Raw genomic sequence first — 14,978 nt, forward strand, 5'->3', positions numbered from 1 at the left:
AAAAACAGGTGCTCCACTACTATGAAAATACTAGTGGCGCACCACAACAACCATGCGCCATTGCTATATTTATTTTATGATTCAGCTCCACCCCAGACTTAGCAGTGGCGCACCTAATATAAGGATGTGTCAAGGGTGGCGCACCTATAAGTTAGTAGTGGCGCACTAGATAGTGCGCCACTGTTACTTGAGTTAGCAATGGCGCATGAGTGGTGCGCCACTACTAACTGTTAGCAGTGGCGTGATAGTAGTGGCGCACCACTAGTGCGCCACTGATGACAAAAAGTGGTGCGCCACTGATAGCATGTTTTCTAGTAGTGAACTATAATATATGTGAATCATATTTGTGTGAAAAAGAAATAAAACAGGAATATGTGCGAAAAAAGGAGCATATTTTCTTAAAAATTATCATGACCTAAAACTTTTATGAAAACAATGTAAGATGATTGGAGTATATGGTAATAATATATGGAACTTCTATGAACTTACGAAAATAGGAAATTGTGACATGATATTTCGTAGGAAGATTTTGTCATTTATTTTAAAACTGATACAATATTTGAAACATGGTAAATGTGGCATATGTAGTTTGTACCAACTTGATATTAAAAAAAGTCTCACATTTTAATATTATATACCATAATTTGTTCATATCATAATGCTATCCATAATCAAAATAGTTGATGTCCGAAACCTAGTTGGATTGTACTAGGTATGAAAAAAATTATATAAATGTGAGTAATATATGTAAAATTTCTTTGATTCCAAGATGTTACAGAATCTGATTTGAGTAGCTCACAAATTTTGAAGATATTTTGATTTTTTTCTGAAACAAACTTACACTGTTCTGGAAATAAAGAAATATAACTGGAATATGTGTAAATCTTATAGGGAGCTTCTATAAAGTTGTTTTAAAATTTACAAAGCATAACTTCAAATTTGTATTGAAAATAGTTAAAATATATTTCACCCTCAAATGTTGTGGTGGAGGCGGAGATCAATAATTAAAGAGAGAGAGTATGGAAAGCACATATGGGTAATAATGCAGACACATCCACGTTGGTGGGCTCCACAGACATGCAGTAAATCAAGATACAAGGATTTCAGGAAAAATACCCATGTGATACTAGATGATGTGGCGGTAGTTGATTGGTGGGTGAGACTCCGGTAACTACCGGTTCCGTTAGAATTCACTTTCCTGTCAGCGGATTTTCTAACGGAACCGGTAACTACCTGTGTCCAATCGACCGTTCGTTCTTTCGTTGAGATGCGGACAGCTTTCCCCAATTCCGTATTTGTTATGTCGTATTGTCTGGAAGATACCTTTCCCCTGGTCGGATACAGAAACATACCGTACGATTTAAGTGGGCACAGACCGTGGTAATGGAGTCACGGCGGAGCTGTTCTTGTCTTCATAGATCTCAGGGGTGTCGACACAGAATCGGATCTGAATCGTCTTCACCGCAGTGCGACTCTCCCTTCCTCCTGGCGGCGGCGTCGAATCAAGGTGGAGTCCCTTCCCTTTGAATCGCTGTGGCAAAGGTAAGATTCGATCCTAGCAACTAACCTTCTATTCTTCCTATGAACAACCTTTCGATTCGCGGGGGATCCCCTTTGATTCGCGTTGCTGCGACTATATTGGAAGAACTATGTGTTGCGAATGTAATTTCGAGTTTGCCGGTGATTGTAAGGAATCGAGGATGATGATGCTGACCGACCCCTATCAATCTCTTGTTTGCTGTAATTGGTTCATAATTGGTATGACCCAATTTTTGGTATTGTATGAAATATATATCATAAATCTTTGATAAGAAAAAGTTAACGAAACCATAGTTGGAAAATATCTTCTTAATTTTATTCTAATTAGCTCACAAAAATTGGAAACCATTTGATTCTATTTTTAGAAATGAATTGAAACTAATTTGATATCAAGACATTACTGAACCCATACTGAGAAAAATATAATGATAGTTTGATTTGAGTTGCTCGCAAAAATTTGGAGCTATTTTAAGCATACTTTTTTTTTTGAAAGAAAGGGGGCAAAAGCTTTGCCCCATTCATTGAATAAGAAAGAGTTATGGTTTGTTACAAGCCGAGTACAAACTCGGAAAACAAAAGATCACTCTCGCGGCATGATAGAACCCAAGTGTGTAGCACCCGCCGCGCTCCAAATTTTAAGCATACTGAAACTATTTTGAAAAGGAAACTGGAATATGTGTGAATCATATCCGTGTGAAGAAATAAAAAAAACTAGAATATTTGTGAAAAAAAGAGCTGAACATCTACAAATTTTCTTAAAAATTATACAAAACATGATTTCTAATTAGTATATGAAAACACTGGGATGGATTTCACTCAGACCTGGGACTAGCTAGCTGTGGTGGAGTAATAACCGAAGAGAGAGTGCATGAAAAGCATCCGTTGAGTTTGCCGACACAACGATGTGGGTAGGGTCCACAGAATAGCAGTAAGTGAAGATACACCATTTACTGAAGGAATACCGATCCTGGGGTAGAGCAGGTTGCACGAATCACGATATATTCTATGGTTGATTTTGGTCCGGTAGTTACCGGCTCCGTCAGAATTGTCTTTCCGCTATCTCATTGGCTTTTCCTATTTGAGTTCAGTTGCAGACTGGCAGACAGTAGTGGTTTCGTCTTGATTGCCTCTTTCTTTTTACAGGTGCTTAGTAATTTGTACAAGCGCAATCCAAGCTAAGTACGAGTAGCTAACCATCGGTTGCCCAATCAAATTCATAGACCTGCGTAGGATAGGATAATCTGGAGTTGATGAACATGCTATGATAGCCTAAAGATGAACTGCATAACTACAATCTATGAAGGGAATTCTTCGATTCTGGGTCGGTCAATTTTCCTATCCTACCCAGGTCTATGAATTTCTCTATCAATTCCATTACCTTATCCTTACCCATGAGGTTCCTACATTTGATGCTAAATTGAGCTAGGAGTTGTTTCCGGGCATACACAAAAAAGGGTTTATTATACGGGTTAATTATTGGTTTGCCACTACACCCCGCGCAACACTCAGTTTTGCCACTAGAGCAGAATGGTGCTCAGTTTTGCCACTAGTCTGTGTGCAACGACTCGTTCCGTGAGTCTGCCGTTTCATTCAGGTCAACGTCCTTGACTCGGCTGTTTCAGGTGGGACCAGGCGGAGACGCATTTGAAAAGAGGACCGGCTGTTTCAGGTGGGACCAGGCGGAAACGCATTTGAAAAGAGGACCGTTGCTGGCCGTTTCATGTGGGACCCACAAGGCAACCGTTGGAGCTCAACCCCATTTAAAATCCCTGATCGCGCGGCGGAGCTCGCAGCGGTGAGAAGAAATCGACGGGGTTGGAGACGGCCCCTCGCAGAGGTGCGGCGCGGGCGACTGAGAGGGCCTTGTTGACGGGGAGCGCCGCCGACGGCGGGAGCTGCGGAGGGCGCAGCCGTCTGCCAGACGCACCTCACCGTTCAGATCCCGCGCCACCTCTATCCATGTCTTCTTCTAGCTCCCGTGCCACCTCTCGGTTCGAGCTTCCGGTGCGCATGGAGATGCCGATCCTCCTCTGTCCGCGGTGCCGGGCGCCCGTTGATCGGAGGATTTCGCGCACACCGAAGAACACCAATCGTCCGTTCTACGTGTGCAGCAGCGAGAAAGGGGTAAGAATAGTGGAAATTTCAGTATTTTGTGCATAGTTTGTGCTCAATGTGGTTGATCTCTTTCGTGTGCTTGCAGATCAAATGCTTCTTCGTTTGGGTCGATGTTTTGCTCCAGACGCTGATGAATCAGCTGCTAGATGAGCACGAAGAATGGTTGCCCATGTTGCCACAGACGACACGGGTCGCCGCGATAGCTAGTGCAGAAGAGACGCAGCGGATCACGCATTGACAGAGAGGTAGCTTTTGAGCTAAGGTGGATGAACCAGAAGATTAGAGAGCTCGAAGATCAATCAAAAATTTGGAATTACATTTGTGCATTTGTAGGTGGTATTGTCATCGCACTAGGTTTAATGTTGACATTGTATGGAAAGGCATGAATTTGTGATGAATTTGTAAGCTTCAAATTGTATGAACTTGTAAGCTTGAATTTGCAAGCTTGAAATAAATAAATCTGATCAAAATTCGATAGTGGCAAAGATTTGGCTTTGGGCAGATGAGAAGGGTGTTTAAAAAAACGGTGAAAAATGAAATAACAAAAAAGGGTGCGGCTAGGACTCGAACCCAAGACCGTTTTGTTTGGTAGCGTGAAGGATTGCTCTGGTAACCAGTGGGGTGGATGAACAGATATTGAAAAGCAAAAGGAAGAAATCTAGCTATAGTTAGTTCTAGTTCGTGACTTGCTTTTTTTTGACAGAATTCGTGACTTGGTTTATGGTGTAAGGACGCATATGTTTGTTCTTTGTGTTTATGCACGCTGCTTAACCAAAAAAAGGGTGCGTCTTTGTTATTTCAAGCATTACGTGTTTGTGGTTTAGGTTGGAAAAATAATCAAACAAAAAAAGGTGCATCTTTCTTTTTTTGCGAGGGAAAAAAGGGTGCATTTATCTGATTTCAAGCATTGCGTGTTTGTGATTTTTTGTTTCATACTTATATGGGTACCCTACTTATATTACATCAAATTTCATACTTGGATCCATGTTTGTGATTTCATAATTCATACACCCTTGATATATTACATCGAAATCATAGAAAACTAAGATATATGAGATGCAAATATTGGTAGCCAGATCATCACGCAAAATAACTTAGATAAATTCGATACATAAGATGCTTAGTTCCACCATTACACGGAAATAACTTAGATAGATAGATGGGTACCCTAGATAGATAGATAGATAGATAGATAGATAGATAGATAGATAGATAGATGGGTACCCTAGATAGATAAGTTCAGTGACACACGACTTGACACGACTCGACACGGAACCACATAGAAAATGAAAACGTAAAGCTAAAAAAACATGACGAGCTTGACGAGAACACATCTTGGCCGCACCACCTGCCGCAGCACCTGCGCCGCACCACCGTCTTCACCAGCGTCTTCACTTGTAGTACGGGAGGCAGTGCATAGGTTTCCCGGAGAAGAAGATGGCGTCGCAATCGGTGAAGACGTTGTAGGTGGTGAAGAAGATTGACTCGCAGCCGCACCAGAAGACCTCACCGAGGAGGGCGTACGCGTCAAATCGGTTGGCGAAGGTGATCGTGAGCAGCTTGAGGGCGACGCCTTCACGAGACTCATTGACGTAGTACATGACGGGCGAGCCCGGTGGGAGGTGGGAGAAGCCCTCGTCGAGGAACTCTCGAGTGAGCTCGATCTCGCTCCTCCACCTCGACTTTGCCCACACACGGAGCGTGTTGTCGACGAGGACGTCCGCCGGATAGAGTAGCTCCGGCCTGGTGCGCGGACGGCGGAAGGTCGGTCCCGTGTACTGCATCTTCGGAGAGGCAGAGAGGCTCGGTTGAGTGCGTGGTGCTTTGGAGATGGAGAGGAAGAGAGGCTCGCTCGGTTGGTGTGTGGGAGAGGGAAGAGAGGCCCCTTATAAAGAGGTTGGCTCATAATTCGGGTTCCTAATGATGAATTAACGTGTGTCTAGCCGTCTTCCAAAAATAATTATTGGTTTTGACGCGATCGACGATGGGACGGCCTGAGACGATGGCAAAACTGATGCGGCTGCATCGCTGCGAGAGCTGAGACGATGGCAACGCTGAGACGCTGCGTCGATGCATTAAAAGGCGTCGGCGAGTGCGTGGAAAGGGTTGTTGGCGTGGCGCCTGCATGGCGCATGCATGGCGCATGCATCGCAGGCCTAGACACGCGGGACGGCCCAACGGACCAACGGAGATTTCAGTGTTCTTATAGCCCACCGCAGAAAAGAGAAAGGAACCAATCATGTTGAAGAACGATGGTGTCCACGGATCGGCCCCGAAACGTTCTAGAAGGCTAGATCGGACGGCTGGCGTTACCGCAGTGAACGGTCCACAATGCAAAACAGAGCAACCCACGGATCGGTCCGGTTTCCTTCTAGAAGAACACGGTTAGCTGGTCAAAGTTAGGCTTTGACTAAATTTGAAATGAGCATAAAAAATTCAAAAAAAATCAAAAAAATGGAAAACCTTCTCACATAGACTTCTTATGTCATATACTACCCATTATAGTTGATAAACATGGTCTACATGCTGTTCAACAAAAAAACCATGTGTCTAATGTGATATCTCGAACACTGGGGTACAAGTTCGAGGGTGAAGACAAGAGATTTAGGGTTTGGAACATGAAAAGTTTCAAAAACCTCACCAAAGCTTCATTTTGTAGTGAATAACAAGGATCCATGCTTAGTTTTACAATTCCATGTTTCAAACTTGATAAAATGATGGTCAAAGTTAGGTTTGACTAAATTTGAAATGACCATAAAAAATTCAAAAAAATCAAAAAAATGGAAAACCTTCTCACATAGACTTCTTATGTCATATACTACCCATTATAGTTGATAAACATGGTCTACATGCTGTTCAACCAAAAAACCATGTGTCTAATGTGATATCTCAAACACTGGGGTACAAGTTCGAGGGTGAAGACAAGAGGTTTAGGGTTTGGAACATGAAAAGTATCAAAAACCTCACCAAAGCTTCATTTTGTAGTGAATAACAAGGATCCATGCTTAGTTTTACAATTCCATGTTTCAAACTTGATAAAATGATGGTCAAAGTTAGGCTTTGACTAAATTTGAAATGACCATAAAAAATTCAAAAAAAATCAAAAAAATGGAAAACCTTCTCACATAGACTTCTTATGTCATATACTACCCATTCTAGTTGATAAACATGGTCTACATGTTGTTCAACAAAAAAACCATGCGTCTAATGTGATATCTCAAACACTGGGGTACAAGTTCGAGGGTGAAGACAAGAGGTTTAGGGTTTGGAACATGAAAAGTTTCAAAAACCTCACCAAAGCTTCATTTTGGAGTGAATAACAAGGATCCATGCTTAGTTTTACAATTCCATGTTTCAAACTTGATAAAATGATGGTCAAAGTTAGGTTTGACTAAATTTGAAATGACCATAAAAAATTCAAAAAAAATCAAATAAATGGAAAAACCTTCTCACATACTCTTCTTACATGGAATAGATGTGTAGTGAACTTATTTGGCCAATTTAGACAAGATCAAAAAAAACTTGCTTAGAAATGAGGCCATTTACCCTACCTTTGGAGCTCTTTTTTAGCACATTTTGACATGAGTTCCTCAAAACATGTAATCTCATCACTCCAACATCATTCAAACATAGTTCAAACATGTACTCTAATCATTCCAACAGCATTCAAACACAAATACAACATTATTCATGAACTTTAGTTGGTTCCCACTCAATCATCTACAAAGTGTTGCGGCTTCTTCTTGGTCCTTGCGCTTCTTGCCACTACTTTGCTCCTTGTGATCCTTGTGCTCATTGCTTCTTTTCTTCTCCTCTTGGTTGTCGGCACCTTAACTACCTCAGAGCTCACTGCCACAACTTTGTTCGAACCTACAACAGAGCTGTACAAAACAAAGGGCGGTAAGATTGTGTCAAGTGATAAATGTACACTAGTATTGGAAAGATTTACATACCAAGTAGAACTCACAACCACAGAAGGTTGGACACCAACATTTGGAGCCTCAATTTTCTCCTCAATTGGATCATCAATTGGATCATCATTTCCATTATCAATTGGATCATCATTTTGATAATTTTGTGGCTCATCAACCGGATCATCAATTGGATCATCAATTTGATCATTTTGTGGCTCATCAATTGGATCATCAATTTGATCATTTTGTGGCTCATCAATTTGATCATTTTGTGGCTCATCAATTGGATCATCACTTGGATCATCACTTATAGCCTCCACTGCATCCTCATTTTGATCATCATTTTGCTCATCATTTGAAACATCAAAACACTCTCCGAACGCTGGATCTACTGCGTTATCACAAAGATTTTAGCGAAATGACCAGACCCACCACACCTTGTGCACTTACGTCTCCTCGGTCCAAGTCCAGCTCCTTCGCTGCGAGGTCTTATTCTACTTTTCCTCGGTCTACCTGCTCTCTTCAGAACTGGAGGGCAAAGCTTAAAACCAGGGTCCACTGGATCCCATTGTTGTTTTCCCTCCAAAGCAGGTAAGGCATGTGCATATGTGGCTTTGAACTTTGCAACAGAGTAGTAATCATGCACATACTGTTGTATGTTACCTGCTTGACCTGACAGAGTAGTGATGAAAAACAAGGCATGAATGCATGGCAACCCAGTTATCTGCCATTGCCTACAACTGCAAGTTCTAGCTTCTAAATCCACTGGATATCTCCATTCCCTCTTCTCTTTATCCAAAAATGATACCTCTGCCGTCGTAGCTGAGCAACGAGTCATGTCCATTTCCAAGCCTCTTGTTTTCTGCTTCAATTCATTCATCACGGAAGGGATTATAATGTGTCCCATGAATTTTGCCTCGGCTATTCCTGCTCGAACAAGAAATTTCTGCACGTATTCTACCCTTATCTTGTCAAGCAAATCCGCCAAATAAAGACCCTTTAGTTTTCGGATCGTTGAGTTGAAAGACTCTGCAAGATTATTATGCACATAGTCAACTTTGCTCACTTCACTGAATTGGCTTCTGGCCCATAACTTGGAGTGGTGTGTTTCCAAGTATTCCTTCACTTTGTCATTTTTGTATAACTGCCTCATGTGATAGTTGTGCTTCTTCACACTGCAAGTCAAAGATGCTGGCCATAAATTGTCGGCATACACCTTTCCTTTGAATTTCTTCCCAAAATTTGCAGCAAGGTGACGCATGCATTCCCTATGCTCTACTCCAGGGAACACATTGTCCACGGCTACTTCTAAACCCTTGCAAGCATCTGTATGAATTACCAACCCATTGGGATGTGCAATAGCCCGGCGCAGATTCTGCAAAAACCAAGTCCAGCTCTCCTCAGACTCTGCCTCTATCACGCCATAAGCAACTGGAAATACAAAATTGTGTCCATCAACTGCACAAGCTGCTACTAACTGTCCTTTAAACCTCCCTGTGAGAAAAGTAGCATCAATAGCCAAATAGGGCCTGCAGCCTTCCAAAAAAACCCGGCGACAAGCCTCAAAGCAGACAAAAACCCTTCTAAAGCACTCTTTGGTCATTGTCATTCCCCTCAACGTGTACTCCACGGTGTGGTGATCAATATCTACAATACTACCTGGGCTGGTCTTCTCCACTTCACCCTTAAATGAATACAACAGTTTAAAACTTTCCTGCCAATTACCATAAATAGAATCCATAGCATGTTGTTTTCCATTGAAAACCCTCATGTATGGTACCTCTATCTTGAACTTTTCTTTGAGCTTCTTCTGCAACTCCTTTGTACCCACTTGATGGTCTTCTGTCACCCACCGTTTTACTTCTTCAGCCACCCATCTTGACTTGGCTCTACTGATTGTTTCCTTCCTCAGGGTTGATTCCAGGCATGTGTGCCTAAAAGGGTTCACTTTGACTTGAACATTCGTGCTATTTCGCATTTTAGACGCGTGCATCCTCCATGGACAATCTTCAGTCGGACAGTGCACTCTGTAACGTACTCTGTCGCTCTTGTCAGCTTCAAATGTACGCTCTGCCCTGATGCAGTATGTCACAAGTGCATTTCTACACTCACTCATGGATGCAAAGATGGTACCTTCTTCCATCTGAGAGTTTGCAGGGTCCCATTCAATAGCTGGAAGGTCTTCGTCCTCAACCTCCTCATCATCAATCACAAAAGCCTCATTGTCACACTCATCTCGGTTTTCAGCCCGACATGGCCGTCGTAAATTCTGCACAACATCAGAATATAGCCTCTCTTCATCATCGATGTATTCAGGCTCCACTTCTCTTGGGACCCTACTGCCGGTGCCCATGTTTGACGAGCCACCACGTCGCCGTGCACTAACTGAAGCTCCCCTAACTGAACTGTTCTGGCTAGAGCTGCCATTACGACGACATGAATCTGTCCGAGAAGTTCCAACTGCCGGCACAACCACATCATTTTGCAGCCTCACATGAAATTGCTCTTTCTCCTTATGCTTAGCAAACATGGTAGCGAGCTCTTCATCATTACTAACTTTCACCCAATCAATTCCCCCATCGTAGTATTTGAATTCCACTTCATCATGCATACCCAAAGGATATGGGCCGCAAATTACCTCGCCAAATTGTCTAAAACTCCAATTACAATCCATTGGCAACCGATAATCAAACCCTCCTTGGAATTTCTTTTGATCCTTTGCATCCACAATGAATCGCTCCCTTCTAATGTTCACCAAGAAAGCAAACCGCAATTCCATCCTAATCAACCAAAAACAGAGAGGCAATGAGCACACCAAAAGCAAAATCAAACGCGAAACCCTCCTTGGAATTTCTTTTGATCCTTTGCATCCACAATGAATCGCTCCCTTCTAATGTTCACCAAGAAAGCAAACCGCAATTCCATCCTAATCAACCAAAAACAGAGAGGCAATGAGCACACCAAAAGCAAAATCAAACGCAATGAGCACTCCATGTCAAATCGACTATTGCACTACACAAGAAAGCTCAATACGAACAAGGCTTACCCCTCGGGAACCCAATCGTGGACGCGGCGGGTCTCCGGCCCCACGCCTGCCTCGCCAAGGTCGTCGCCGCCACTAGCCATTGCGTCGAGCAGGTGGAGGGCGCAGTGGCGGAACGAGCGACTACGTCGCAAGGGGGTGGGGGCAGAGCAGGTGCTCCTGGAGGCGGTGGAGAAGGTGTCCACGCGGGACGGCCGCGCGGCGGCGCGCAGTGGTGGCGTCGCAGGTCGTGGCGGCGCAGGTGGTGGCGTCGCAGGTGGTGGCGGCGCAGGTGGTGCCGGCAGGGGCGCGGATCGGTGTGTTGCTGTGTGGCGGGAGCAGGGGTAGTTCGGTCTTCACCTATTTGTCATTGCGCGGTCCTACCTGTAAGATCTGGCCCCACTTTTAGTAACGGCAAGAGACGGAAACGTTTGAAGCCTGGCCGTTTGGCCTCGACAGAGCAGCTGCGCCAGAAGCGGTGGCAAAACTGAGCACCATTCTGCTCTAGTAGCAAAACTGAGTCATGCGCGGGGTGTAGTGGCAAACCAATAATTAACCCTTATTATACATCCCAATGGTTTTGCGCACGAAAATCGTGGAGAAGAAGGCCCTAGATCAATCAGATAGACATGGCAGAAGCGTGTACCTGGCCGTCGCGGCACCCTAGCTGCGCCGCCACCTTCATCCCGAACGCCGGCGCCGGCGCCGGCGCCGCCCATTGGGCCCTGCCACCATACGGCCATCTATCCTCGCCAGCCATCGTACGGTGACGCTGCCCTTTTTCCTCTCGGACTGCGCCGCCGCCTTTCCCCCCTACAGGCAGGCGCCGCTAGCTGTTCTTTTTTCCTCTCGGACCCCGCCGCGGCTTCCCTCCGGCGGGCTGAGCAGGCGGCGCGTCTCGGCCGGAGATAGTTCCGGTATCGTATTGAAATCAAAGATCTCGCATTAACTGCTCCTGTCAGAAGTCGGGCTGCAACCGGTTTGCAAAGCTACCACCTTCCTTTTCCGGTTAATCACGGTGACCTCTGTTTGTGTTAATCCGCGCCTGACGTCGAATCAAAAGCTAATTTTTCTGGAGCAGTACTCGCCACCTTGCAGCGGCATCATCATTTGTTTAGAGCTAATGCAAGATTATGGCGCTTAATCGGCCTACTACTGGCCTACTGCCTAGCAGCTATGGGGGCGCCGCCGCGTCCGGCAGAGACGAACACGAGTCCGCGTCCGCCTCCCGGGATTCTATATATGCCCACCCGCCGCCCCGCCGGAGAGCCGCAACAAGCTAACGCGATCTCATCGGAGCAGCAGAGGGAAGAAGCGCGCGCCGTCGATCACCAGCAATGCCGCCCCGCAAGGTCGACGTGAGGTTCATCGAGAACGCGCGGTCGCGCGCCGCCAGGTACGCCAAGAGGTCCAAGGGCCTCCAGAACATAGTTGCCAGAAATTTGGATCGCCTGGGTCGAGAAACGGGATCGAGGGTCGTGGATCGCCACCCCGGCGAACGAGGTTCGGCAAGGGGTATAGATCTCCGGAACGGTGATTCGGAACGTGGATCGTGATCCAAATAAATTGGGGTCGATGGCCCGTACGATATACGCCAGGAGTCCAGGGGTCAGCCCACTTGTTAATCATCTCATCGTCTGCCATACTCTCTACGATGGGCTGTGCGTGCGAAACAAATCCCCATTGTTCTCTTCGGTGATCCCTGCTGAACAGGGCAGGGGCGGAGGCCAGTTGCGGCGTGCGACCTTCCGGCCGGCCGCCGGCGTATCCTTCGGTGGCGACGGGATTCCTGTACTCCGTACATTTTTTCATGCAATTTTGATTAGGTTCAGCACCCATCGATCTGGAACGCGACCACGACCCGGTCACCGACCCACGTCGACCCACGTTCGTTCCCGACCCCCGAACTGGATCGAGCGACCCTGGTTCGCGGAACGCGGCATCGACCCCGATCCTGGCTACTATGCTCCAGAAGAAGGCGTCGGAGCTCTCCACGCTCTGCGGCGTCCCCGTCGCGCTCGTCTGCGCCCCCGCACCCGCCGCCGGCGCCGCCGCCGGGGCTCCGCTCGTGTGGGAGTCGGAGGAGGGCGTCCTCGAGCGGTACCGCGCCGCCGCCGTCCCGCCGGATGCCCGCGCGCGGCACACGCACCGGAGCTACCTCGAGGCCGAGCTGGGCAAGGAGAGGGCCAAGCTCGCCAGGGCGCGGCCCGGCGCGCTGCCCGACTGGGACCAGGCGCTCAACGACATGGCGCCCGACGAGGCGCGGGAGGTGCTCGAGGCCATCGACACTGCGCTGCAGGCCGCGCGCGACAGGATGGCGGCTCTGGGCTTGCCCGCCGACGACCGGCTCGCGCTCGAACTGGTCGCAGCGCCCGATGATGATGATGATGCTTCCGACGACGCCGACTACGCGCCGCAGCACCTCGCGCTGGACATGGGCACGGGCTACGCGGGCTACCAGACGCACACGAGGCCGTGCCACGGCGGGAGCAACGACCACGGCGGCCAACTCGAGCAGTTCCTGATGCAGCCGGAGCACGACCTCGAGTGCGTCGGCGGCGGCAGCTCCTACGTGGGCCCCGTCGACGGCACGGAGGCGCCGGGCGGCTACGGCGACAATGCTGGCTACACCTCGTGGAACGCGCCCATGCCGGTTGGGTACTACCCCTACTTCGCCGACGGCGCTCTGGCCCCTGAGCACTACTCCTCCGCCCAGGACCTCACCGGCGGGGACTACGCCGACACGCTGCCGCTCGAGCACACCATGGGCATGGACGAGAACTTCGCTTACCCCCACATGGACAACACCTACGCGGCGCATTGGCATACCCAGGACTTCCAGCGCTCCCACACCGGCACCGGTACCGGCCAGTATCCCGGGACACGCGGCTCCGGCCAAGCCTTCCATTATCTCTACTAGACCAGCGCTGAGAGTTGATGTCCGACCAACATCGTCAGAAGCCAGTTCTTGTCCTCACGGAAGGAGTTATCAGGAGATCGATGAGGAAATTTCTTTGTTACTAGGGGCAATGGCAGTAGTAGTAGTACCAGATGTTAGAGTTTTGCAGATTACATGATTTCTTTGTATTGCATCCGTGAAATTCCACGGTCTTTTTTCTAACATTAGGGCATCTCCAACCGGGCGACCCAAACGGACGTCCATTTTATCCGTTTGGGTCGTCCGCCGGACGCGCGGATGGCATTCGGACGCCGGTTTCGGGTAGTGCTCCCCAACGCGCAAATGACCCAAATATACTAGTACTAGTACTAGTACTAGTTCCAGTTCCAAGTGTGGCCGGAGCCTTTGCCGTGGCCCGACGGAGTCGTCCACGAAGCGTCCCTCGGCGTCGATGAGCGCCTGCGCGTTGACGGCGCCGGCCCTGAAGCGCGCGTAGTCGAGCAGCGGGCGAGGTGGGCGGCGGCGGGGCAGCCACCGCAGCGAGGCGGCGGCGGCCACGGAGAGCGGGCGGCGTCGGGGCAGCGGGGCCGGGCTCCGCGCCAGGCGAGACGCGCGGCGGCCACGGCGGAGTGGGCAGCGGCCGGGGCCGGGCAGGACGCACTCTGCGCCGTCGCTCCGATGCGTGTCGACCTCCGTCGCGCCGGCGGCGACCAGACGCGCAGCGCGTCCCGCCGCTTCTCCGCCGGTTCTCCGTCTAGCCGTGGCGACCGGGACGCGCAGCCACGCGCCCCGCGCTCTGCGCCGCGTGCGGCCGGCGTTGTTCTGGAACGACGTGTCGGCGGCGGCGGCAGAGAGCGCGGCGCGGCGGTAGCGAGGGCGCGGGCGCAGCGAGCGCGCGCGGCGGCGCAGTGTGGCGCGGCGGCGAGGCAGCGCGGCGGCGGCGCGGCCGGGCAGCGCGGCGGGCAGGGCTCGCGGCGGCGAGCAGAGCGCGCGGTCGAGGCCGTCGCGGGCAAGGGCGGCGAGGTGTCGAGAACGGCGAGGCGAGGCCGTCACGGCGGCCGTGGGCGGCGCGGGCGACTGGCACGGGCGGCGACGGAAATGGAGGAGAGGGGCGGCGCGGAGGGGCTCCTGGCCGGAGGGATCGCCGCAGGAGAGCTCTCGTGGCTGGAGATAGAGGAGAGAGAGAGAAGGCACATGGATGTGTGGCTGCAAGTGGGGTTCATCCGGACACAGACGGACAGAAAGGGACACGCGAGGACACGCGCGGACGTCCGTGGCCACGCAAAAGCTTCCCAATTTTGCGCCAGCTTTGGGTCGAGACGGACAATAATTGCTAGCTTTTTGGGTATGGGTATCCCCGTTGGATGCAGTTTTTACCCAAACGGACGCGCGGGCTGTCCGTTTTGCGTTTTGCGTCCCCGCGTTGGAGATGCCCTTAGACCTTGATGAATTGTTATGGAATTCTCTCAAAGAGGATATAAAGCTCCCT

General features: G+C 49.0%; 2 protein-coding genes across 2 annotated transcripts; one reads left to right on the top strand and one right to left on the bottom strand.

The window, feature by feature from the left end:
* Positions 1-7,366: 7,366 nt before the first annotated feature.
* LOC139833904 (uncharacterized) lies at positions 7,367-9,608 on the bottom strand. Its single transcript, XM_071824273.1, has 3 exons — positions 8,082-9,608; positions 7,864-7,959; positions 7,367-7,524 (listed from the first exon to the last, which is right to left on the bottom strand). The coding sequence occupies exons 1-3, from the start codon at positions 9,559-9,561 to the stop codon at positions 7,367-7,369; spliced, it is 1,734 nt and encodes a 577-aa protein (XP_071680374.1). The 5' UTR covers positions 9,562-9,608.
* Positions 9,609-11,927: 2,319 nt separating this feature from the next.
* LOC139833905 (uncharacterized) lies at positions 11,928-13,510 on the top strand. The gene is made up of 2 exons (XM_071824275.1): positions 11,928-12,093; positions 12,417-13,510. Exons 1-2 carry the CDS (start codon positions 11,928-11,930, stop codon positions 13,508-13,510), a joined length of 1,260 nt encoding a protein of 419 aa, XP_071680376.1.
* The last annotated feature ends 1,468 nt before the right edge of the window (positions 13,511-14,978 follow it).

Source organism: Lolium perenne, chromosome 7 (genome assembly GCF_019359855.2).
Source record: "Lolium perenne isolate Kyuss_39 chromosome 7, Kyuss_2.0, whole genome shotgun sequence".
In the NCBI taxonomy this organism is placed as follows: Eukaryota; Viridiplantae; Streptophyta; class Magnoliopsida; order Poales; family Poaceae; genus Lolium; species Lolium perenne.

Bases quoted from the DNA above. Each gene is read 5' to 3' on its own strand.
- LOC139833904 (XM_071824273.1), bottom strand. From the start codon at position 9,561: ATGCACGCGTCTAAAATGCGAAATAGCACGAATGTTCAAGTCAAAGTG. The intron at 7,960-8,081 runs GTAGACCGAGGA...GTGATAACGCAG, and splicing joins TCCAGTTCTGAAGAGAGCAG to TAGATCCAGCGTTCGGAGAG. The intron at 7,525-7,863 runs GTGATGATCCAA...GCTCTGTTGTAG, and splicing joins GGCTATAAGTGATGATCCAA to GTTCGAACAAAGTTGTGGCA.
- LOC139833905 (XM_071824275.1), top strand. From the start codon at position 11,928: ATGCCGCCCCGCAAGGTCGACGTGAGGTTCATCGAGAACGCGCGGTCG. The intron at 12,094-12,416 runs GTTCGGCAAGGG...AATTTTGATTAG, and splicing joins TCGCCACCCCGGCGAACGAG to GTTCAGCACCCATCGATCTG.